Source organism: Erythranthe guttata, chromosome 12 (assembly GCF_056151865.1).
Source record: "Erythranthe guttata isolate IM_541 chromosome 12, IM_541, whole genome shotgun sequence".
Taxonomy (NCBI): domain Eukaryota; kingdom Viridiplantae; phylum Streptophyta; class Magnoliopsida; order Lamiales; family Phrymaceae; genus Erythranthe; species Erythranthe guttata.
In genome coordinates this window covers 19,398,061-19,422,723 of record NC_142544.1, presented here as the reverse complement: position 1 = coordinate 19,422,723, position 24,663 = coordinate 19,398,061, and the positions used below count along the sequence as shown (strand labels likewise).

At 37.7% G+C, this 24,663-nt stretch overlaps 5 protein-coding genes across 6 annotated transcripts; 2 read left to right on the top strand and 3 right to left on the bottom strand.

Moving 5' to 3' along the window:
* Positions 1-181: 181 nt before the first annotated feature.
* Positions 182-1,415, bottom strand: LOC105956506 (DUF868 family protein, putative (DUF868)). Its single transcript, XM_012980358.2, has one exon. It carries the CDS (start codon positions 1,227-1,229, stop codon positions 288-290), a length of 942 nt encoding a protein of 313 aa, XP_012835812.2. The 5' UTR covers positions 1,230-1,415; the 3' UTR covers positions 182-287.
* A 524-nt stretch (positions 1,416-1,939) lies between these two features.
* LOC105956748 (pre-mRNA cleavage complex 2 Pcf11-like protein) lies at positions 1,940-8,774 on the bottom strand. Its single transcript, XM_012980644.2, has 7 exons — positions 7,862-8,774; positions 6,465-6,566; positions 5,928-6,179; positions 5,388-5,507; positions 4,803-5,252; positions 2,801-4,528; positions 1,940-2,484 (listed from the first exon to the last, which is right to left on the bottom strand). The coding sequence occupies exons 1-7, from the start codon at positions 8,240-8,242 to the stop codon at positions 2,470-2,472; spliced, it is 3,048 nt and encodes a 1,015-aa protein (XP_012836098.2). The 5' UTR covers positions 8,243-8,774; the 3' UTR covers positions 1,940-2,469.
* Positions 8,775-10,023: 1,249 nt separating this feature from the next.
* On the top strand, positions 10,024-12,298 carry LOC105956747 (heat stress transcription factor A-3). Its single transcript, XM_012980642.2, has 2 exons — positions 10,024-10,726; positions 11,415-12,298. Exons 1-2 carry the CDS (start codon positions 10,349-10,351, stop codon positions 12,198-12,200), a joined length of 1,164 nt encoding a protein of 387 aa, XP_012836096.2. The 5' UTR covers positions 10,024-10,348; the 3' UTR covers positions 12,201-12,298.
* A 50-nt stretch (positions 12,299-12,348) lies between these two features.
* LOC105956746 (serine/threonine-protein kinase CTR1) lies at positions 12,349-20,021 on the bottom strand. Of its 2 annotated transcripts, XM_012980641.2 has the most exons (17): positions 19,071-20,021; positions 17,969-18,270; positions 17,747-17,891; positions 16,860-16,963; positions 16,174-16,382; positions 15,427-15,540; positions 15,100-15,327; positions 14,933-14,973; positions 14,654-14,722; positions 14,479-14,579; positions 14,254-14,332; positions 14,036-14,134; positions 13,372-13,440; positions 13,136-13,267; positions 12,967-13,061; positions 12,680-12,887; positions 12,349-12,556 (listed from the first exon to the last, which is right to left on the bottom strand). In XM_012980641.2, the coding sequence occupies exons 1-16, from the start codon at positions 19,713-19,715 to the stop codon at positions 12,776-12,778; spliced, it is 2,544 nt and encodes an 847-aa protein (XP_012836095.2). In that variant the 5' UTR covers positions 19,716-20,021; the 3' UTR covers positions 12,349-12,556; positions 12,680-12,775. The 2 variants fall into 2 exon arrangements, with proteins under 2 accessions (XP_012836095.2, XP_012836094.2); XM_012980640.2 differs by having other exon boundaries at positions 15,100-15,540; positions 19,071-19,994.
* Positions 20,022-21,041: 1,020 nt separating this feature from the next.
* Positions 21,042-24,297, top strand: LOC105956745 (histone deacetylase HDT1). The gene is made up of 10 exons (XM_012980638.2): positions 21,042-21,201; positions 21,550-21,620; positions 21,714-21,934; positions 22,049-22,074; positions 22,199-22,252; positions 22,340-22,533; positions 23,226-23,291; positions 23,390-23,477; positions 23,712-23,844; positions 23,941-24,297. Exons 1-10 carry the CDS (start codon positions 21,189-21,191, stop codon positions 24,002-24,004), a joined length of 930 nt encoding a protein of 309 aa, XP_012836092.2. The 5' UTR covers positions 21,042-21,188; the 3' UTR covers positions 24,005-24,297.
* Positions 24,298-24,663: the final 366 nt, after the last annotated feature.

Sequence of the window (24,663 nt, the reverse complement as noted above, 5' to 3'; positions counted from 1 at the left end):
TCTCTTGGCTTGTAAATATCAGATTGTGGTGCATCAGAAACTGCATTTTTGTACAAAACGAGTGCAAACTATAGAACATTTTACAGAATCTAAAAGATTATATTGAATTTGACATCATGAGAATAGACGTGTAAGAAGATTCATAGATGATGGGTGATTGTAGTTAGTCAAACACGAGAGATTTTTCGTAATTTAACATTATCGTTGATTTGTAATTTACCCTTGTTATGTATAGCAAAAAAGTCAACGCAATTAAACACACACACGTATACACACACAAGACAAGATCAATCTGGATTATTACAAGCACAAATCAAGAGCAAAGAGAATCCAAGTTTGTCTTGTTGAAAACAATCCTTCTCCTCCAACCACAACCTGCTATCCAATCCACTCCTTGTCCTAAACAAGAACACACCATTCCCTGAAGATGAAGATGAAGATTCAGTTGGATTATTGATAAAGAACCAATCATGCAAATCCCACATAAAGTCAACCAACACTCCATCCAAGAATATATTCTGATTCCCTCTAAAATTCCACTCCAATCTCTTCACCAGCACCACTCTCTTCTTATCAATATACACACACAATACCTGGCCTTCCAACTCCTCTGCATAACTACACTTTATCATTATCTCGTGAAAAACGCCCCCGTCGCGGAATTTAGCCCTCGTCGAGTACACGGAACAATTACTACCGGAGAAATATTCCGTCCGCGACACTAGTGTTATGATATGTCGAGATGGCCGTGCATCGGAAACACGTTTCTTGATCTCCGATATTTCTTTCTCCATGTCTCCAAGAATCAGTCCCGGCTCCGAGTTGACTAGGACCACGATGTAGAACCCGTTGATCGGTTCGGGCCCGGAATCATATTGGGCACGACAGAGATCCCAATAGACCTCGATCCTTGAACCGGAAGACTCTAACGTCTTTGTACCTCGGGCTTTGTGAAGGATTATGACAGAGTTTTGGCTGTTCTTATTTGAGGAGGAAACTGGAAAATCGGAGACGCTGATAGAGAAGCCGTGGTTTAAGGGATTGGACCACGTGAGATTGATCAAGAACTGCTTCCCGTTCGAGAGCTTGACTTTGTGAGTACATGTGACTGCATGTTGGATTGAAGTTGGATTCGAGTTTGAGGATGAGCTAAAAGCGTGGTTTGCGTAATGAGAATTCGACACTTGTACCGCTTGTTCGCTGAAGCAAATTCCGATGTTTTTCATCATCTCGGATTAATTGGACAACGAAAATTTAGTATGATAGAAAATAAGGAGAAACAAACACCAGTTATTGTCATTAGTTATATATGTAGGCAAATGCAATCTGCAATAAGCTTCCTTGTATGAAAGATATGAAGTGAGAAGACTGGGCCAATGGTTGACCTGATCTACATTGATGTGATTAATTTGTTGATTTCAAGCTTAATCTGAACTAATCAACATAAAATATGCCATAAAATCGTGAGGTGCATTAACAATTAATTGTCATTTTGTTGATTTGGGTTAATTAATCCTTAACAATTAATTAATCATTAATCTTAACTATCAGATATTTAAGTTGGGATTGATAATAATAATAATCTATCATATTTGACTGGAATTAAATAGCTTAAAAAAAACAAGTGGCAAAGGCTGACTATTCACACCATTCAGCTGTGGCTGCTGCTGCTTGTTACTTGATGATGCAAATTGTGTCGTGGCAATAGAAATTTTCAGAGTTTGAACTTTTCTATTTAACTTAGCTACACGCATATTGTTCAACTATGCACGAAACTAACCTCCACTGCCACGTGGCACGGCACGCATTGATGCCGTTGGAACTGAAATTGATAAATTCGTTTCGATGTTTCTGAACGGATAAGCATACAAGATAAAAGCATAACATATGTTCACAAATGCTTACAAGACAACAATAAAAAAAAAAAAAAAACTACGAATAGGAGACGAGAAAAACACGAAATCTTTAGTTGCTCACTGTCAAACACAAACTAAACTGCTGCTGCTGCTAAAGTGTACTTCAAACATGTAATAAGAAAAATGACAGAACGTAGATTAAATATTTGGTCGGTGATAAAATATATACTAAAGCAAGCAAACAAACAAGAAAATGACGCTTAATAACGATCAGTCAGTCGCCAATATATATGTATTTTCCCCTTCCATTGGGATACAAGAAGAACGAAAAGAACCTCGTCAGGCTGAGAGAGAGGTACAGGCAACAGCCTACAAAGTGCAGGAGGTATCAATTGTATGTCACGAGGTTCTTATGGAGTTTGATCCACTTTCCCACATCAGCCCTTTTAATAAGGCAATACAATATGAGCTGAATGATAAAACATACAAAATTTCTATCCAACTTGCCTGCCATGATGCACTCATGGATAGTGATTGTATAAAAAATTACAGTTCAGTCTTTTGAAACCATAACGTGCAACATTATATCGATCAATCTCACCTTGAAATGTTGTTACACATCATTTTCCTGCAGAATGAACCAAGAGAGATAGTCAAGTACCCCCAATCAGCTTCTTTGAATGACGAATATTAACAGGTTGCGAAAGACAAAGTAAATTTAGCAGCAAGTACTTTGTAGTAGAATATTTACTCTTTGTAAAGCTAACAAAATTGATATTATTAGCGGTGTTAAAAAGTATTAGATTAGACCTCATCGCATCTAAAAGTCAAAATAAACGTATTTTAACCAATAACTTATGTCACTGGAGCACTGTAGGATATACCTCACACGAGAACTTTTTTATCAATTGCAAAAATGAACAAGGAAAGCAATAAGTGCTTACCAATTTGACATCAGAAACGAGTCCCAAGTCATGAATCGAATCTTTCGATACGCAATTAGCATGGACTATAGGACCTAGAATGGCACTATCATTACTAGTTGCAATCCTTTCATCCGACTCTGAGGATGGTATGGTCAAGTAAACAGCTGCCTTGTACATCCATTCATCCCTTTCTTGACTGTAGAAGTCTTCAAACAATTCACCACACAAAATACATGCGCATTGACTCTCATCGGCAGGGACCATTTGCTCACAAGTTTCCAACATTTCACCTGAAGTTTCTAACATGTCCAAAGGACTACCTTGAAGATGAAGGAGACCAATTCCTGCAACCCAATCAACTACACTGGCGTACCACTTTCTTGACATATTGCTATTAGGATTATAATCAGAAAACTTCGACGCATGCCACTCCATGTGTCTACCAAGCCGTTCTTGGAGTTTAAATCTAAGACCGCATATGCTGCACTCATGTGGAAGGTCTGAGACAAGATCACTGATCACATCTGGATGCGAATTACGAACTACATCGGGTTTGAATTCAAAACCAATGAGCTGTTTTATTTTATCTGTCGACTGGGGCAGATCATTAGAAGTCTTAACAGCAGGCTCAAGTGAAGAAGAAGGTATATTTGTGATAGAGACAAGAGGTTTTGGTATAGTGAATGGAACAGAAGAAACTGGACTTGAACTAGAGGTTGCAACTGCGGGAACTTTGTCCACAGGTACCATAGTTGAGGCAGGCATCAGCGAATCAGGCTTGGAAGAAGATATCAAACCTTTAGCAACCAGTGAGCTTAACAGACTAGAAAAGGGATTAGAGGAGGAACTAACTGCACTCGGTGTCTGTTCTGAGCCAATACCTGCTAATGATAAGGGAGGTAGCCCAGTTGGCAAGGATGGATGTTCTACCTTTTTCTTAGAACCCGTAGGTAGCAATTTGCTTCCAATACCTTGTATTCCACTTTTAACTACAGCGTCCAATGAAATGCTACTAATAGATTTGCTAGGGGAGTGAACAGTAAGAGGATTCGATTGGTCTGATGATGAATTCCCCCTCATCGAACGACTTTCAGAGCCCGAAACTTGTGACGGCATATCTAATTCAGAGACTTCAAGATTTCTCTTTTGAGTAGAGGGAATGTTTTTCCTCTGCTGAACAGAAGGTATCAGAGTAGAAGAAGACCGCAAACTTTGGGGCTGCAATTTCTGTCTGCTAGTCTGACCCAGAGGCCTTCTTGGATCAGTCGGAGGGCCAACAGAGGTCTGGTTGCGCTCAGCAAAATTATTTAGTAGTTGATTCGGAAAAGAAGGTGATGGAGGCCGTTGGGGGATTACCGATCGTTTTGAGGATGGTGCTGCTCCAGGAATCTTCCCCTGTTGTGTTATAGCAACTTTAGGTACTAGCATCGGATTTGTTGAAGGCTTAAAGCTTGAACCCCCAATATGAGATGGGCTCAGATGAGACTGAGAATGTGCCCTACCCACTGCAGTTTGAGAGTTTTTTAACACCGTAGGATATGCCTCAGAGTAACCTGATACGCTTTTACCACCTTCTGAAAGCATCATACCTTCTGTCGGATGTAGCTTTCGTGACCACAAAGGCATTTGAGTACCAGAAGCTAATTGGCCCAAATCCATAGATATTGAATCAGCTGAGGCTTCATCGTCGTCCCTTGACCCAATATCATGTATATTCTGTGGCCTTCGAAGATGGCTGTGAAAGTCCTGCACAAGGCCCACCAAAATTTAATCATTGACTGAGACAGTGAGAATATAGCCAATCATTACAACAAAGTGAGTAAAAGAACTTTTAAACTACAAATCACAAACAGAAGGGGAAAGGCCATTTCTAAACATAGCAGACGGAAGTGCAGGCAGCAGCTAAACAATTTTGAAACAAAATTCTTTTTCAATATGGTATGGCAACCATAGAAAAGAGATAAAAGAAACTTTGCGCTATTGCTCCAACTATGCTTCCCCTAACCTTAAAAAAACTTACCAATTGAACATGATTATCAGGTCCCCAGTGATCTTTAGAAGCATCCTCTGCATCGCGTACAGTGGATCTAGAGTTCATCTCGTCCCACATATACTCCTCTTCCTCAGAGTTCTTCCAGTTCTCACTCATCTCGATCGTGTTCCTACCAACTATTTTTTGATTAAGCTGTAGATCTGAGTCGGAATTTGCAGACTCGTGGCCAGCATAGCCTTCAAATCCACGTTTCAGACCAAAACCATTTTTCTGATGCGACATCCCAGTCACATTACTTCCCGATTCATACCAAGACCTGTCATATCCTCGCTCTTTAAGATTTTCAACTACCCTGCCAGTTTCCAAGCCTGGACGCCCTAATACACTGGAACCATATTCAGAATCTGAATACGGTACACTTGAACTTTTGCCACGAACTGGCCCATTGACTTGATCTCTGTGGTGATGCTGAATGGGCTGCAAGTATTGAGTAACTCAGAAAAGACACGGAAAATAAAGCACGAACACAGTTATTTGTGTTGTGGTGCACCTTGAGCCTTTAACAACTATTGAGTACAAAATGCGTGAAAAGATTAAATTTTGCCCCTGTACCTTAGCATAAGGATCAGCCCATGATCTACCTGAACTAATACTAGCTGCTCTCTCAAGTTCTTCAACATCCTCATGCGAGGTCAACAGCGCTTCACCAGAATCGCTGACAGAATCTCTCGCCTGCAACCGATTAAGTCGGTACAAGTGAATTTGGATAGAAAGTGTAATTAGCCACCACCATTTTAATTATTTGATAAACCATAAAGCAAGGATAAAAAATTATGTGTTAATCTTCGTGATCTAGAATTTTGAAAGGCAAAATACAAGACTCAGAAGGATAAACTCACGATAATGCGCTATTATTTTAAGTTCTAACTTCTAATATCTGAAGCACAATCGTGTGTACTTGGAGATATTGGGGCGGATTAGGAAGAAGGCATAGTGAAGTGTACTGTGAACCTTACTTTAAAGAGGCTAATGAAAACAAAAAGCTAAAAAGAAAAATAATAGAAGAACAAATTACAATTTATAATCATTTAGTGCGAATGCCAATAATATTTGTAAAAAATGGTTATATAAAGCTTGTCATGTCCTCCTTACCCTGGTGGTCTGCAGTCGCCTTGCCTCCAAATACTTAGGATTTACATGAATGCTATGTGCAGGACGTTGAGCTTGCGAGTCCTGCCTAGACGTTGTTCTTGATGGTGAACCATTTGCCGCAGTATTGAATCCAAGCTCGTTCTCAATCATCTGAAGTGTCTGAGGAGGGAAGACTCCTTTCCAGGTTCCAAAAAGGTGGCGCATACCCTGATGTATCGCAGGTTCAACCTGCCTGTATGCCTTGCAGAAAACCTGGTAAATGTACCCAAAAGTGTCACCTATGGGAATAATAATGAAAAAATTAAGACAACGAGGCATCACCCAAAAAGTAGCTCCCCCAACTAACAACAGGAAATAAATTATTAGCGATTGGAGGGGATCCCACTTTTGTCACCATTAAATCCCTCATGAAATTGAGTGATAATAGAGTAGTATATATTGAAACTTGAAAGGATATGCAAGGAGTGATGAATACTTAATGATGCAATTTTGTTTCTCGGGTAATGACAAACAACAAATGATATCGCAAAATCTAACCTCGGGTAATCTGGAAGCAAAGTATCTTATGTAATCCTTCCCAATGTTCTTCACAATACTGTCTAATAAATACAGAGAAGGCAGTTTTTGCTCACTAGGAACCTGTAAATGAATTCCATAGATCAGGTAACATTTCCACAAATAGAAGTTTGGATACCAAAATAACAACTGTAACAAATAATGGGTGCAAAACAACAAGCCAGAAAAGAAGGGGAGCTAAAATACAACAGGAACCGGATTTCAATTTTTGAAGTTCCCAAATTTATCCAATGACAAAGGGCCACAGAACATTCTGAAGTGACAATTCCGACCAGATTAAAGCTGAAATGTGGTTGATACAAAACCTCTTTCACGTTTTCTTCGATAATTAGAGACATAATTATCACCATCAACACCAAATTAGCTCTTTACCACTTTTGAATATCTGATTTATCCTTAAAACCAGAACAGTAGTTGGAACATATGCAATAAAAAATCCACAAAGATGAAAAATACGACTAATAGCCGTACACCATCCAGTTTACATTGGTTTAATCAAATCGTGAATGAAATTACACTGTATTTGGCTTTGAACAATCATCTCAATGACAGATCTAAACATCTAAGAAGCATTGTATTTTAACCCACATGATATAGATAAGAAAAAAATGCAATCACAGACAAGCAGCACTTATATAACAAGACAGTCGCACTAACACAAACAATTCTACAAGTAAGAATATCCATGGTACCATACATATGATCAACTCCTACCATATGAGGCTGTAGAAACCCCTTAATACAAGAGGCAAAAAGCCCCTATTACAAGAGAGAATATAAAAATTACTCTACGCTGAAATTGCTGATCACTCAAACAAATAATGAACAGACTCTGGACATAGTAAAACTAAAGAATCATAAATGCCAATTGATGAGTCCAAGCGGCCACAATATCAAAGAAATACAATTCGAACTATTTCAATAACCAAATACAACAGCAACTTAGCGTGTAAGTTGTAACAACAATGTAAAGTATTCGATTTGAGCTTCCTCACATCTTTGCCATCAGAGATGGATGCGATTAGTTGTATATTAATTCGAATCCACTTATTACCGGTTGTGGCAGTGGCAATAGTTAGTCAAATTTTAATCATGTAGCCTTTTTGGCGCTGTCAATCCATATCTTCAAATCAATAGTTCTGATAGAAGATGCATCGATGGGTATGATTGGAAGAATTTCAAAGCAAATTTAAAACCTTCCAAAAGCAAAAAATTGGTACTTCTTGACACACCATCATAAAGCAAAATATACAATAACCGCAACTAATTTTACAACTATACATCTTTACAATTTGAGTAGCATCAAATATGACTAAAGCTACCAGCAAAAACTATAAAAAGTGAAAAATCAGAGTCACCTCAATAATATTGGTGCAGATAGTGGCTGCAATGGCCTTGGCAGCATGCGAACTCTCACCGGCAATAATCGTCAAATTCGTTATTATCGGCTTTGAGTTGAAAGTCAGCTCAGCTAACGCAGTCTTGTACTGAGTCACCAGCTCCTGATGCAACTGCGGCGCTGCCTGGTGCTGGTAGGGCCCACGCATAGAGTCACCGCTCTGGACCCGCGAGCCTCCACCGATGCCGGAGTTCGAAACGGTCGGCCTTTGAACCAATCCACCACGGCCATTGGAGATTCGATCTTGAGCTGTTGGATCTTCGATGAGCCTAGGTTTCTTGAGTCCCGGTTCCTTCGACATAGATCTATCAAATGCTCTACGCGTACTCTCCATTTCCATCACAGATCACAAAAAACCTAACCCTATTTTACAATTGTTCATCGTCGGCCCTATACTATTACATCAAAAATAATATCTGTTTTTCTAATTAACAATAACTGAAAACTCAATACAAAGATTAGTAGCAAAAACTATTCAATTGACGAGTATTACAAAAAGTTCACAGAAAACAAGCAACCCTAACTCCAGCTGTTAACGAATTGAAACGTACATGTACAAACAAAGAATTTCTAATAGTACAAGAAGAAATAAAAAATATCCTAAAAAAAATACAATTCGCGAACTTTGAGTCGCCGGAATAAGAGAGAGAGAGAGGGGGGGGGGAGGGGTAGAGAGAGAAAGTGGCGAGAGATAGGGTTTCCGATGATTGTGATTTGGGAACAGTGTACAACGCGCCTAATGAGATGTACTTATTTCCCGGTTAAAGACGACGGAAAGGGGCGAGGCCCGTTACGGCAGCCGAACGTTACCGTTATCTGGGTTGGGCCGGCGGAGATGTGATAATTGGCTCACGTTGAATTGAAAGCGAATTGGGCTACTTCTACCTTTCTACAGCCCAATCCTATTTTATCTTTTTTTCCTTTTTCTTTTTAAATTATAATAAATAATAAAAAAAATATATATGTTTTATTCAATACTTGGGAATCTACAAGTTTTAAATTATAATAAATAATAAAAAATTATATGTTTTATTAAAGACTTAGAAACTCCCCCAATTCCTCCACTTTAATAAAGAGATTTTAGCTCGTAAATTCCTTTTCGTTTTCATATACTATACTTTAGAAACTGTATTTTTCCCGTTTTTTGTTTTGCTTACAATTGGCTTTCTACCCACTCGAAAATTCTGAAATATCCTTCATTAAAAGAGTTTGTATTTCCTTTTTCTTCTCTATTGGATATTGAATGTATAAGAACAAACATTCTCTGACAATAAGGAATCACAATACCCTTATCGTACAATTCCTCAAAATCGTGCAAATTTGTCGAATCATAATATTCCACCGTACAATTCCGACAACGAAAGAACAAATTTTGTATAATTTAAGGGTTTATATATGGGGTGGGACTAATTTTCAATAGCTATGCAATTTGTTATGAACAAGAAATCGAGCCTTCAAAATATGGTATGCAACGACTCTGAACTGCAAGGGAAATTTGACGAAACTTCCCATCCTACTCTTTCTTCTTCCTTGGTTTTACGGTCTTATCTCGTCGTCGGTTTCTCTCGCAGAACTTCACAATATTGTGACTACAATGAATTCAAATATAAAGTTATTGATGTTTGAATATGCCCCTAGGAATACGTTTATGAAAAATGTGCTTTGGTGAAATAAACAATATCAAAAAATGTTTTGAGGAAAATAAATAAATAAACATTATTGAAAACTTATTCGGATAGACACGTCTTTGTGAGCATCAGCGTTTTTAGAAGTAAAAAAGTAGTGTAGTTGTAATAATGGACATTGAAGACATTTCTCATGAATTATGGAGCTAATTGTAAGATAAACTTAAAAAAAAGGACTAAAAGTTAAAACAGCTTCTAATAAAACAAAATCTCACGCAATTTGCACGTGTGTGTTGACCAGAGAGGACAAATTCCCAAGTCGATAAAGCAAAGCACAGTAAACTACTTAATTCGGAAGAAAAAGTATTTGCCGTGTGGTCCCTCAAAAAATCAAAAATATCTGAAGAAAAAAAAAAGTCCATAAATCAAAGCAAAAAAACCTGATTGGCTGGAGGAGGAGGAGGAGAAAACCACAGGCTCAGGTGTCGCCGCCTACAAATTCAAACCACCAACAGTATCAGGAAAGCGCGGACGGCGGGCCTACTGAAGAACTGTCACATCAAAACACCCTCTCCTCAAAACCCTAAAAAATATCTCCTCGTAATTTTTTTTAATTGGTCCTGAAAATTAAATAAATTAGCAGATAGAAGCAATGATGTTTACTGGAGTGGAGGAAAGTGGGAGGCAACCACCACAACTTTCCACCGCCTTACCCATTTTATTTATTGGTTGCGTTTTCAGTCGGCAATACCTATATATATATATACCACCCACACACTTCAATTCGCCACCACTCTTCAAAAACCCCACTGAAAATTGTGATGGATTCCGATGATAATCAGAAAATTCCTACTCCGTTATCTTTTCCTTTGCCTTCATCAATGGCGTCTGCATTCCCCGAGCCGCCATTTTCCCCTTTCTTAGGTTTCGGTTGCTTTGAACCCGAATTCGAATCCAAACCCGAGGGTTTACGGGCTTTGCCCCACCCGTTGGAGTCCTTGTATGAAACTCCAATTCCGCCATTTCTGGGCAAGACATTTGATTTGGTAGATGATCCTTCACTTGATTCCATAATCTCTTGGGGTAAAAAAGATAACAGCTTTGTGGTGTGGGACCCAATAGAATTTGCGAGGATGATACTGCCGAGGCATTTCAAGCACAGGAATTTCTCAAGCTTTGTTCGTCAGCTCAATACATATGTGGGTATCGATTTCATTTACCACTAGCATTAGGATGCTTGCTATCTGAGATTCTTTTTTGTTTTTTTGTTTGCTATTATTTCTCCTATGTAATTTTTTGATCTGTCTTTTGTATATTTGTAGGACTTGTTTGTTGTAATTTGTGTTTACGAATGTTCTTGATGAAGTTGTAAATATGTAGCCTAGATTCATGAAGAGCTTGCTGTAGTAGTGTCGGACATAATTCCCGATTTGATGTTCGTCATGTGTAAATAAATATATTGGGCATTAATGATATTTTGTTTGAGAATTTAATCTTGTCTGTAAAGGTTGCAGAAGTCCGTTTGAACCGTGGTGGTGCATCGGACTTATTTTTATTAGTTTTAGTTTAACGGTGAGAAGTTACTATTATCTACATCACAATTATGAACCACCACCACCACCACATCCTCCTCTTCCGAACAACTAGCGGAACTGGAAAGTCCGTACGTACCTTGACAGGTAGGTTTCAATCTTTTATTTGAACATTTGCTTATGTCGATTGATTTCTTACGTGAACTCATATTCGAATGTATAACTGTACTGATCCAATTTGATTATACTGTGTTGCTAACTTTGATCGTCAAGTTGTTCTTGTGCTTATCGTGAGAAATCTCGTTTTTTCATCTGAGTAATTTGAGTGCATTTTTTTTTTTTGAATTATATACAGGGATTTCGTAAAATAGATACAGACAAGTGGGAGTTTGCAAGTGAAGGTTTCGTAAGAGGGCAGAGGCATCTGTTGAAAAATATCCAAAGGCGAAAATCATCTCAGCCACAGCAGATCGGAAGCTCTTCTGGAGAGGAAGGCAAAGCAGCTGTATTGGAAGGCGAAATCGAACGTTTGAGGAGAGAGAGAAGTTCAATGATGCGTGAGGTAATCGAATTGCAGCACCAGCAAAGAGGCACTGTTCAGCGCATGGAAACTGTCAACGAAAAGCTCCACACAGCCGAGAAGAGGCAGAAGCAGATGGTTTCTTTCTTGGGCAAAATCTTCAAGAACCCGTCTTTACTATCTCGTATTCACCAAAAGGGGGGGCAGAAATCCATTACCACCCCCAAAACAATGCGAAAATTTGTGAAACACCAGGGCAGTGAACCAATAGGAGAGAACAAAGTATCTGATACAAAAGATGTGTCGTTTGAGGTTGAGGATTTTGCTCAAGATCATTATCTTAAAGGAAAGGCTGTTTTGGGTCCCTTGCCAGAATCCATGCCCGAGTATTTCATCTCGTTCCCTGATGACGTGGCGAAGGAGAAGGCTGCTGCTGCAAGTATGACTGAAGTGGAGGATGCAATTTGGAGCAAGGGTTTTGAATCTGGTGCTGGTATTGGTAGTTCCACTAATGAGTTTTGGAGTGATGTCGGTAATTACTCCGTGCCCGAATTAGGTCGTTTTTCAGATGTTTGGGACATTCCATTGCAGGCGGATGAAGGGTATCCTTTTAATGAGTAGTAGAATCGAAGGCCTTTTTCTTTTATGCCTTGTGTCGTTATAATTTTATTTCATTATACATGATTTCCACTTGTTTGAGTTCCATTATTTTTTCGCAATTTTCTGCAGTGTTGTAGTAATTTTCTGTTGGTTACATTAGTGAAGGATGTAAACATAAAAAATGATTATATGAATCAGTCCATTTGCTACAATGCACATAAAATACAGAATGTATTAACTGATTATTACATGAATACACTTATTTTGTGGCATCAATTGATTTTACTTGGGCTAAACAATTGGCTTAGCAAATTCTAACGATCCCTTAAGAATGACAGTAGCTTCTTGAACAACATCGGTTACGCACACAGGAACACCTACAGATACATAGATGAGGGCATGAGTTGAATTGTTGTGGGGAGAGCTATAAAATGGAAAATATGTTTGTCGTATTTCTAACAGAGTTTACTCAGAAACAAAGATAAAGTCGTTAGACAAACCTTAATCTGAAAGGCCTTCCTGCCAGAAACTGGAGCATTAGAACTTAATGTCATCAGACAAAAAAAATGAGTTTCAGCGATTGCCAAAAGTGTTTGTCACGTCAGAGAATGTATTTCAGCACGACTCGATTGAGCTGCTGAGGGTGATTTAATCAGCGGTCTCAAAGATTCCATGATACTGGAAAACGAGGGTCGTTTCCAGGGCTCGCTGCAGTTTTATTAACAAAGTTAGGACACAAAAAAAAAATCCTCTTAAAACATTATGCGAAACCAGATATTTCGCTTACTTTGCCCAGCAGGCTATAATTATAGCTGCAACTTGAGGATTCATGTCGTTTGGAATGTCGAGCCTTTTTCCTTTAAAACCAACAGCAGCTACAACCTAAAGTTACAGAAATAATGTTAAGTCCTTCAATTTAACTACAAACAATTCAACAATAAAGCCAAATCACCGACCTGAGCGGGATTCAAGTTAAACCACGGTTGCTGCAAGGTCGCCAGCTCCCACAAAATCACACCAAAACTGTAAACATCTGATTTTTCATTTGATGGTTCATCACGGAGGACTTCAGGTGCCATCCATTCAGGCTACATGAATAGAAAAAATATTTTTTATCCAATGAAAAATTCCCAACTAGAATAAAAGGTGGTATTAGATTATCAGGTTATTGCATGGAAGTAATTTAACTTACAGTTCCAGCAGCAGACTTGGATGAAAGAAACGTGTTTGCTTTTAAACGGGAAAGGCCAAAATCACAGACCTGATGCAGACATAACACAGATAAGGATCTATGCAAAGAAACAAAATTACAAAGAAATTTAGTCGATGTGTAAAGTTTGATATGAATAATGACACATTTGACTAGAATGCATTTACATATCCTACTGGCTTCAAATAAATTGAAATTAAGATGCAGATGCTCACGATTGCTACTAGAGGCAATCCAGGAGAGAAAGGATGCTATGAGGAAGACCACTTACACCGCTTATTTTACAAGAAGTTTGGAGCAAAGGAACAATGGAGATTTTGAGAGAGAATAAATCATAACATTTTAAATCAGAAACATTTGTAGCATAGCTTATTTCCTCAAAATATCTATCATCGCTGTACAAGAAATAAAACCTTCAAGAATAAATCTCTTTGACTTTTTCCTTCTCCTTAGTCCTTACAAGAAATAAAAGCTTCAAGAATATTTCACCTCACTATCGTCTCATCTGCCTTTTGCAACTTTTTATATTTTAATATGTATTTCTTTTACGTTAAGGTCACTTCAGTTTTCTCAACATGTTTACCCACAGTATTCAGTCAGAATATAAGATGCGGCAATATGATGCTTAAGATAAACATTTTCTCACCTTCACGGTATACTTCCGGTCAACTAAAAGATTAGGAGACTTCAAGTCTCTATGGACAATTGGAGGATTGCGTCTATGAAGATAGTTCATCCCTTTTGCCTGACCAATAAGTATAGGTAGTCAGGCCAAACCATCAAAAGGTGTTGGGGGGGGGGGGGGGGGGGGGGGGTGGAGATAAAGAGGAATTAGGCCTGCTTAAAAGAAAATTGAACAAGTACCACATCATAAGCCATGCTCAATCGACGCCTCTCATCCAAGACTTCTCCCTGCTTATGCAAAAGTCTATACAGACTACCCCTGGAGAGAAAGGAAAACACAAACGGTTAGAACAGTGCTATGATTCGAACTCGAAGGTTCCCTTGGAGCTTAAAACTGGAGAAAGAGAATTTTCAATGATTAACTATGAAAATTAACATCCAAAGTTCCAAACTAAAAATATATACCTTGATAAATATTCTGTTACTATGGACAAGTTTGGTGGCTGCGTCACAGCACCCATCAAAAGCACAATATTCGGATGCCGCAATCTTTTCATGATTGCCACCTAAGCCACCAAAAAAATGATGCTAAAAGACAATAGAAGAGGGAAGTTACAGTAGATTATAGAGAATTAGCTACCTCTCGTAAAAATTCCTTGCATCGTTCTGCATGAAAATCTTGTTCCATAAGAATCTTCACGGCAACATCCTGGTAGAGGTCAGGTCTTACAAGATTTAAAATTTATTGGCATTGAAGCATGATAGTAGAATAAAGGATAATTAATAATATTCAGATCGTGACTAAATTAATCGATTCAGATTGATTATCAAAAATAGCAACTCCCGGAAAGAGTTCAAAGGGCAAAAAGAAACAAATATATGTAGCGTCAACATTCGAAGCCCAGATAAGATTTCTTACACTGCCATTCCATTCAGCACGATGAACTGTGCCAAAAGAACCTGCAAAAGTCAAGCCAAATCGTTAAGCACACTTGAAGAATACAAAATTGCTACCTTTTCCAAACTGTGACAGGATTAAACTAAAGTTTATAAAGATGAATGTTTCAAGGAAGCAGATAAAAATACCTGCCCCAATTCTCTCTTTCAGAACTAGATCACTCCAAGGAATGTTGAGATCTTCAACATCAAAGGCCAGTTCTCCACTTGATTTAGATGGGCCTAATAAACCTCCTTCACCAAACCTCATATCTTTAGTTGTATTTCCTCTTGGATCAGACTGCACAACAAGTGGCTGAACAGCTTTATGCCCCATTGGAGGAAGAAGCTTTAAAGGTACTGAGCCTTTGACCATATCTGTGGAGTTCACAACACTCAGGTGATTAGATAATTTTTGAAGCAGTAATTCTTTACCATCAACATTAATCCAGGAATTTGTGGGTAAAGGTGGTATACTGGAAACTTCTTCTCGATTGCCTGATCCGGGAGGGTAGCTAGTTCTATCTTCATAAGTCATGTCCGCTTGTTTAGGAAACATGGACTCATCCGTATCTCCATCAACAGTTCCAGCTGTCACATGTAACAAAATTTCAAGCCAATGAAACGCACAGGCTTAGTTATAAAAGAAATTGAGAAGTGAATTAGATACATTTTAAGCAACTGAAATTACAACATAGTTAATACGCTGAAATTACATATTTACAAGGAGTATCAACTAAGAGTACAGAAAAGAATGCCCAAATTAAGTACAACAAAAAAAATGGTGAAAAAAGAGTCTAGAATAAGTTTAGAGTAGACTGGCAGATTTTCTTGTTTTTTCTGTCGTTTATCCCTCCTTTCCTAACCTTTCAAGGATTATTTTCTTATACAAGATGACGATTAACCCAATTTAGTCAGTGATGTGCATAAATTGGTAAGGGATTCTTTCATTTCTATAAGCTTCTGCCGTTCTGCCAGATTTTGTCATCATCTTTTTAAATGATGATATCTTCTGGTTGTATTTGTTATGTGCTTGTTACTTTATGCTAAGATACCCTTGAGTTGATGAATAAATCTCGGACATCAATAATTTAATTATAAAAATACTTTTGTTCTTGAAGTGTTGCATATTATCACATTGATGAATCATGTGAGAACTTCTGAAATTGGATCAGCAAAGGAAAGCTGGAGAGATTCACTCAAATGTACAGATAAGATAATTACCTGCTAAAGATTCATCAAATGTGATGTTAAGTGATTGAAAATCCATGAAATACTGTTTTGCCAACAGCCTGAAGTCAATTGCAGGCTCCATCTGCTTGAATCGTGGAAAACGCAATGGAGAAGAAATTGAGATTGTAGACGGGCCATTCGGCAAAGAATCAGGTTCAGATAAACATCCTGGTTTCTCAACCAGATCGATAAGAAATTCCCTGTAATGCCATACCAGCATGGATTAGTTTGCCAATTGTATGCATCTCAATATATAATCCCAACAAGCATAGATGTACCACACTTGTTATTAAGTTGTAGCAGTGAAAAAGCTGAAACACAGAGAGGCCCACAAGTTAAAGTAGCTCGAATAGGAATGAGAAAAAAATGAGAGCCGGACTCAAGAGAAACATTATTATTCACCAATCACCATCGAACTACAAACTGAACAAAGAACATAACAACACTGACAAAATATAGACCCTGACAGTTGAAACGTAACTCCCCTCAACACCATTATCCACCACTGTAGTACTATCACATACCGGACGGATTGCATATAAAAACATTGTGTAAAAAGAAGATCAATATAGTGTTCACACATTATCTATACCCAATTAAGATATTAGCTTCACGAATTATCACGGAACACGCACACAGACATATATATCAGAAGCACTTTAAGAAAGACGATATACCTGTCAAGCTCAAACCGAACAAGACAAGAGGAAGCATCTTCTCGAGTACAATATTTACATCCTTTGGCAATTCGACATGGTAAGCCAATAAAGTCGGCTAAAACCTGCCAAGATCTTGATGTGTTAAGTTCTTTAGGGAAACCAGTTCTCCATTAGTATATCTTAAAGCAAAAGAAAATTATTCTTGTAGTATACCATGTCAAATAAGAAAGATACATAACAAATGAGAAAAAAAGGAAGAAATATAATCTGCATACAAAACATGATGTGAAAACCAAAACAAAATAACAAGGGAATTATTTGTCAACTAAGTTGTTTCCCTTTACTCTTTTCCGACAACATTACAGAAACAGGAGTCAAATGTGAAAGTACATAATTTTTTTATTGAGGCAGGATTTCCTGCCTTAATAAAAGGGTTTAGGTTCTAGACAGTAGGGTAGATTGGTGAGGTTCCATTGCTATTTATCAATCTCGAATGTGCAATTGCTAAGCTCTCAAACCACACTCCAACCTTTAATCTTCATCGCCATCTTTTATGTTCTTCTGGATTATGTTGTATCATTTCTATTTATCTTTTATATTTTACAACGAAGAGAACGAGATAAATAAATAAGATAGCGTAGCGTAGTCTTCAAAAAATGAAAACAGAAGAAGGTTTTCTTTGTTTTACAAAAATAATATAAGTGTGGAGAGGTACACATATTAGTACTTATAGGCAAAAAGAAAGTCATTTATCTGCTTGTGGCATGATCAAACAAAACAAGTGACGTAAGAAAATAGGCCAACATTGTATATTTGATAGATCTAAGGTCAACGGCAGGTCAGAACCAAGAGATTATGCTTTGAAACTATACGAGGATAAATAATTCATAGAAAAGGGAGCATACTTTAAATAGCAACACACGGTGTCTGCATAGTCCAACAGACAGACTGCCAATAGGGAGCACAACAGAGCCCAAGCTATCTTTTAAGTCTTCACTGCATTCTTTCCAGATGGCAATTAAGTCATCTTCCCCACTAGAAGCTGCGCGCCTTGGAAAGACAAGAAACCTAGTTACAACAAGAAGAGTTTGCTGGAATACTTAAACTAGGAGCTTCAGAGTGCTCACCCCATATTATTGCAAACTAGCTTTGCGAGCTGGTCAACAACTTCCTTGGTGGTGATGCTACTGGATGACACCGTATGTATCCAATTTTGCAGCTCTCTCAAGTTGGGGTCATTTCGTCGATCTATTGAAATCACTTCAACTGAAGACAGAGTGGCTGGATCAACGGTCTTTAATGATTCAAGGGAAGGAATTCGACCAGTTTCCTGAAGGTCAGAGCACACAGCCCATATATATGGATCCATCCCATGAATGGAGTAAAACCCGTCAGGAATTTTGTCGTAGTATGATAAGCAGCCATTTACCTGAAGAACAGATTTATAAATCTAATGAAGCACATGGATATTTTTCAACTCATACAGTTAACAGCAGACTCGGAAACTTTTACGTGCTGCAAGATTGTATAAAATTCATTTTGTAATCCATTATCATAGATCGTATCTTACCATTTAAAGCCAAATATCCTTATTTGGTTTTTCCAAAAGCCGTCACGCAAAAACTATCGGAATAATTTAAAGCCAAATATCCTCATTTTGTTTTTCCAAAAGCCGTCTCGCAAAAACTATCGGAATAATTTAAAGCCAAATATCCTTTTTTTTTTTTCCAAAAGCCGTCTCGCAAAAACTATCGGAATAGAATCCAAAACACAAGTAAAAAAAAATTCTGGTCACTGGATCATAATGTGATCGATTTTAGTAACAAATCCGTAGTGCTGTCAACAACTCAACATTTCTGAAAGGTTGCACCAACTCACTACTTTGTATTACTAATAACAAACACACATTAAATGCATCTTAAATTCTTTCTTTCTTTCTTTTTTCAGAAAATTCCTTGCAAAGTAATGAAACCCATAAGAAAAATAATGTGGCGGTGGTATTAACTTTTCACACATCATCTTTTTTACAAGTTAAACTCATAACTGAAACTACAGATTTTTATTTTGACAAGTTCCTTTCCGCAATAAACAAACAATCAATTTTGTACCGGAGTAACAAGTCTTAATTCATTTCAGAATCAGCATTTAAGCCTCAATTCTCAAAATCCATGGAGACTTTTCTCAGGCACTTCAATTTCATTCAATCCATGTGTAAACAAAATATATTACCCAGAATCGATGAGAAATGGCCTGTGCAGAGGCAGCAGAAGAAGCAAGGGATGAAGATTCATCCGGCACTGGATACAAAAAATTAGGGTCATCAGCAGACGTAGCTTCTGAGGAAAGACGAAGAGCCAAAGCCAACTGCAACTGGTAACTCTCCTCCGTTTGCTGTGCCCAGCTTTTAGAAGAAGACGAGCTTCCGCCGCCTCTACCAGACGTTTCCGCCGCCTTAACCCTCAATTCGCCGCCGCCGTCACTTAAATGACTAAGACCTACCTCCGGGTTCGACAGCGAAGGTATGTAATAATCTCCGGAGATCGAGCTCTCACCGAAGCTGCTCCCACTTGACTGCCTCTGCAACCCGAACGAGCTCGGAAACGCCGCCGTTCCGATCCGGCTCTGCTGCGGCTGCGCCTGCATCATTCTCTGATCAATCGCGTCCCAATCGAAGGCCGCCGCCCTTTCCGACTTCAACTTATTCTTCTCCGCGGATAGGGGTTCGTAGTAGTAAGGCTGTTGCGCAACTGCTCCGCCGGTTGCAGCGGAGTATTTCGACTGTTGAGGCGGCGGCGGCGGCGGCTGATGATACAGTGGCTCGTCCGGAGTTTGGCTCAACAAACTGTAATTCGATCGTCTACCAGGAATTTCCATTTGAAATTACTCCGCCAAATTGATAAAAAAAAAAAAAAAAAATCGTGAAATCATACAACCCGAAGCACCGCCATCACTCGAGGTTTTAGAGATATTTCAGTTTCTTCTTTCTTCTTCCAGATTCAGTCTGCGCAAAAGTTCCCCCCTTTTCCTTCCCTCTACGCGATTGTCGGAAAGTGGGACCCACTGCTCTTGTTAAACGGAGCAATCTTAATATTCTTTTTACTTCGACAACGATATCTTTTAGTAACGCTCCCCTTCGCCCAATTGAACCCAAACGAACCTAATTTTACCTTTTATTTATTAGTTTTATTATTAGGGTAAATTACAACCACCCTCAGTATGGTCAAATTACAATTTGACGGAACCTACTATTGTTTGGATAATTACAACCACCCAAGTCCTTAAATTTAGTGGAATCTTCGAGATTATATGGACTACTATCACTTTTGTACCCGTTTTATCCCATTCGAACTCTACATTTTGAAGCAATATGATCATAATATGTGTTTTTTGGCTTGTATATATCAGATTGTGGTGCATCAAAAACTGTATTTTTACACAAAGTGAGTACAATCTAGAGTACATTACATAAAATCTAGATGATTACGTTGAATTTGACACCATAAGGGGTAGATGTAATTATCCAAACAAGAATGGTTGTTTTGTAAATTGACCATACCTAGGGGTGTTTGTAATTTACCCTTATTATTATTATTTTTTTAATTAATGCTAATGAACGACATACCCTAATCCACGTAAAACATCATTTCACTAGTAAATTTACGATATTATAATACATAAATTAATACTTAATAATACCATTAGCCGAATGTTTAATTAATGAAAGATACTTGACTCGCTATTCTAATCCCACCCTTAGCTGTTTTTAATCCACTTGGATTATTTATTTATTTATTTATTATTATTAAAACCCAACTAGTTGCATTGCCAAAAATGTCAAGTGGATACTTGTAGAGTATGCATATAATTAATTTAAGTTAATATCTAGTAAAAATAATTAAGTTAATATAGAAATTAATTTTCGGTCAATTGTTTCAAATTAGACGAAAATGAATTTAAATCTCCACTTGTAGACTGGAAAATCAAAAACCCAACTACTTATTTTATTTTATTATTTTTTCAATAATTATGAGCGAGCATATTTATCACTAATTTTGCTTGTGCTATTCTGTTTGGGCCTCGAAACAATTGGGCCTCAATGTAACGGTCGTGATTCCACAGAGTCGCGAATGTAAGTGAAAAGCGCGTTTCAGAAACAAACGCTTTTGACAGTATATTCAATTTTAAACCCTAAGCCCAATCAAGCGCACTTCCTTCCTTTATATTAACGCGCGTTTTGCTAGCTCCCTGTCAGCTACACTACACTCCCCATTCTCCAAAACCCTAGCTCTCTCTCTCTAAACCTCAGCCTTCGCTCTCTCTCTCTCTCTCTCTCGCTCGCTTACAGAAATGGAGTTTTGGGGTAAGGCTTTCTCTCTCTACAACATCTGCTAATGATCGCGATTCATTTTATGTATGTCTACTCTGGAATGAGGACGATAGCCTTTCACCATTTGATATCTTAATTTCTGCATCATCTTTGACAGTGAACGCTATTTTTTTTTTTTTTTTGCTGTGGAAACCGTAAATAGATCGCACTGAAAATCGTTTCTATTTTGAATCACGTAATTTTTTTTCTGTTCTCGGTTTGGACACTCATGCTTAAATTTGTGTTTGAAAATATTGTTCAATGTTTTTGGTAGATAGTTGTGTTGTGTGTGTGTGTGTGTGTGTATTGGTGGATATTTATACATCAGTTTGTTTCTTCCAGGAGTTGAAGTGAAAAGTGGAGAACCTCTTAAGGTGGTTCCTGGAGATGGCATGGTTGTGCATCTTTCTCAGGTATGGTGGGGGAGTTTGTTTTGTACCAATTTCATGTACGTATCATATTATTTTTAGGTTATATAAAATGTTTATTTTTATTTGGACCTGTAGGCTTGTCTTGGTGAACTGAAAAAGGAGAAAGGAAATGGATCTGTGTATTTGTTCTTGAATGTTGATGGACAAAAACTGGTCCTTGGAACTCTGTTCCCTGATAAGTTGCCTCAACAGCAATTTGACTTGGTGTTTGACCGTGATTTTGAGCTCTCTCACAACTTGAAAACTGGAAGTGTTTACTTCTATGGATACAAGGCAGAGAACCCCTTTGAAAGAGAATATCCTTTATGCATTTTTTTCACAATTTTAAATTTCTTTGATTATTTTAGTCACAAGCAATAACTTTATATGAATTATCTTCCTTGACTCTCTGTTTGCTTTTCATCTGCCACGGAGTTACCCGGGAATGAAACCTTTGGTGATTATCTTTCTCTTCATGTCCATCATTATTCACCTATTGATTCCTTTAGTTAGTTCTGCTAGGAGCCTGTATGTTTTTTATTTGGTCGAATAACTTGTATGAATATATGTGTTATTTTCAGGTGAAGATGATTCGAGTTCAGAGGAGGATATCCCATCTAACATTGCAAACAATGGTACTTAGTCCCGTACTTTTCTATCTTTGTAATCTTAAGACAATACTATTCTCTCAAGGAATATTGATGTGGCCTGTAAATTTGTAGGGAAACCTGAGTCAAACGCCAAGCCGGCAAAACCGGAGGAACCCAAGAAGGCTGTTGCTGCCAAAGAGAAGGAGTCAATTGCTGGTAAGAAAAAAGTGACGACTGTTGAGGCAAATAAAGATGTGAAGCCCCAAGAGGATGAAGAAACTAGCAGTAGCGATTACGACATCTCGTCTGATACAGACGACTCTGAGGTACAGTCAATCAATATGGAGATACTATGTTGGCTTATATAATTATACCATTTCCTAGTTGCGAACACTTTGCGAGTTTACATATAAATAAGATTAAGTCATATTGCTCTCACTTTTGGTTACATTATTGCTCTGTACAGAAGCATCTTTGCTTCTATCAATCTAATTTGTGCTTGTACTGCAGAAACAATTGACCATGATAAAATAAACCTGCCAAAATGCTCTTTCTGCTTAAGCTTTTTTAAGTTAGATTTGGTAGGTGTTAAAAGTAATAGTTGATGAATACAGAAATGAACATAACTCTAGCTAGCTCGGAGTTTTTAAGTACACAAGTTATCTCATCTTGTTCGTCTGTGTTCTTACTAATCTATTGGCTTACTTGTTTAAACATTCGGGAAATGAACATAACTCTAGCTGGCAATTATGTCACGTGAGAGTTTTGCAAATTGCAATAGTTAGATTAATGAGGAGTCATTTCATTACATTTAATTTCACGTTATTGTTAGATCAAATAACAGGGTTTTATGGCCTTTAGTATTTAGGTTGTAGCACTCTTTGGTTTGGTTTTAGGAATTTCGCCTGTCGATTTTTTTAACCCTAGCTATATTTGAGAAGCAAAATTATGTACATAATGATGTTTATGCACAGATATTGTTAATACTGGAATTTTAGCTAATTCTGTTATATTACAGGATTCGGATATGGATGACTCTTCTGACGACTCCGATGACTCTTCTGACGAAGAGACTCCAAAGAAGGTATGGGCAACAAGTTCCACTTTGTTCCGCTCTGGACCAATTGTATTAATTATACGGCGTACTTAGGCTTAATACGATTTTAATTTTTGTACTAACAGGCAGAAACAAGCAAGAAGAGACCTTTAGAATCTGCTACCAAAACACCTGTTCCGGACAAAAAGGCAAAAGCAACTCCACAGAAAACTGGTGATTTTCCTGCTTTCCACATTATAGTATTTCGAATCTCTCTCATTGCTTTCTGTTACGTATTCATTTGTTGGCATTTGTTTGATCAATTCATAATGCACATTGTTAGGCAAAGCATATTCACAATCATAACCATCGATACTCGTGGCAGGATTTTGATTGGTGTAGTAGATCTCTTGCAGTTTATATTATGTAGTAATTTGTTAATCTGATTTTCTTCCATTGTGTAATCAGATGGCAAGAAAGGATCTGCTCATGTAGACACACCTCACCCTGGAAAGCAGGCTGGGAAAACTCCTGCTAACAACAAGCCCAAGCAGCAGACGCCAAAAACAGGAGCAGCACATTCCTGCAATAGCTGTGAAAAGTACGTACATCTTCACATTATAAAACTTTAAGCTATAATGTAAATAATTTCATTTATTTTTAATATATTTTATTAACAAAATAACTTTTGCTGCAGGAAATTTGGTTCCGAGAAAGCACTGGAATCCCACTCAAAAGCTAAGCACGCCGGTGGAAAGTAATTTGGAGTCCTGAGAGCTTTTTGCTATTTTGCTAACTTGACATGGTTTATTTTGAGAGAATGATCCGTGTTTCAATGGTGTGTAAAGAGGGAGGTTAGGTTTTGAAGTCTAGTTGCAGATTTGGTTATTACTCTATCTAGCATGATATTATCTTTTTTTGTCTTCTCCGATGTACGGTTTTGCGATTACTGCGGTGAATGTTTCAATTGTTATGGTATCTCTCTTGAATTTTATGGAGCTAGCTTCCTATTGTTTGAAATTATTTCATTATAAAATGCTTCTGCTGTAACAAATTCGTTTTATTTATCACTAGCTTGTGCTTGTTTTCAGTAGGTGTTGTCTGCAGATATTTACGCTTTATCGAACTAGTAATTTATCTAGCACGATGTACAAGTCTTTAGAATATGATTGGCTAGAATGTAATAAGAGATAACGGTACGTTACGAATTGATTGCGCATATAAAAAAGCCAAGTTTCGGAATGCAAATATTTATATTAAATATTCCAAAAATAAGATAAAATTGGTATAGATTTGATTGCGCATATAAAAAAGATAAAATTGGTATAGATTACTTGATGAGATAGTGAAGAAAAAAAATAGAAAATAGTTGGTAGAGAAATAGAAGATTTTTTACAAATATTCCATTACGGTAATGATA

What these genes read in the sequence shown, in the direction of transcription:
- LOC105956506 (XM_012980358.2), bottom strand. Translation starts at nt 1,229, where the DNA reads ATGATGAAAAACATCGGAATTTGCTTCAGCGAACAAGCGGTACAAGTG.
- LOC105956748 (XM_012980644.2), bottom strand. Translation starts at nt 8,242, where the DNA reads ATGGAAATGGAGAGTACGCGTAGAGCATTTGATAGATCTATGTCGAAG. An exon ending in GGGCTGATCCTTATGCTAAG is followed by an intron (nt 5,253 to 5,387) that starts GTACAGGGGCAA and finishes CAATACTTGCAG; the next exon opens with CCCATTCAGCATCACCACAG. An exon ending in CTGATAATCATGTTCAATTG is followed by an intron (nt 4,529 to 4,802) that starts GTAAGTTTTTTT and finishes GGCCTTGTGCAG; the next exon opens with GACTTTCACAGCCATCTTCG.
- LOC105956747 (XM_012980642.2), top strand. Translation starts at nt 10,349, where the DNA reads ATGGATTCCGATGATAATCAGAAAATTCCTACTCCGTTATCTTTTCCT. An exon ending in TTCGTCAGCTCAATACATAT is followed by an intron (nt 10,727 to 11,414) that starts GTGGGTATCGAT and finishes AATTATATACAG; the next exon opens with GGATTTCGTAAAATAGATAC.
- LOC105956746 (XM_012980640.2), bottom strand. Translation starts at nt 19,715, where the DNA reads ATGGAAATTCCTGGTAGACGATCGAATTACAGTTTGTTGAGCCAAACT. An exon ending in ATTTGATGAATCTTTAGCAG is followed by an intron (nt 15,541 to 16,173) that starts GTAATTATCTTA and finishes TACATGTGACAG; the next exon opens with CTGGAACTGTTGATGGAGAT. An exon ending in ACCGGAAGTATACCGTGAAG is followed by an intron (nt 13,441 to 14,035) that starts GTGAGAAAATGT and finishes TGTCTGCATCAG; the next exon opens with GTCTGTGATTTTGGCCTTTC.
- LOC105956745 (XM_012980638.2), top strand. An exon ending in GAGAACCCCTTTGAAAGAGA is followed by an intron (nt 21,935 to 22,048) that starts ATATCCTTTATG and finishes TTCATCTGCCAC; the next exon opens with GGAGTTACCCGGGAATGAAA. An exon ending in ACCCGGGAATGAAACCTTTG is followed by an intron (nt 22,075 to 22,198) that starts GTGATTATCTTT and finishes TGTTATTTTCAG; the next exon opens with GTGAAGATGATTCGAGTTCA.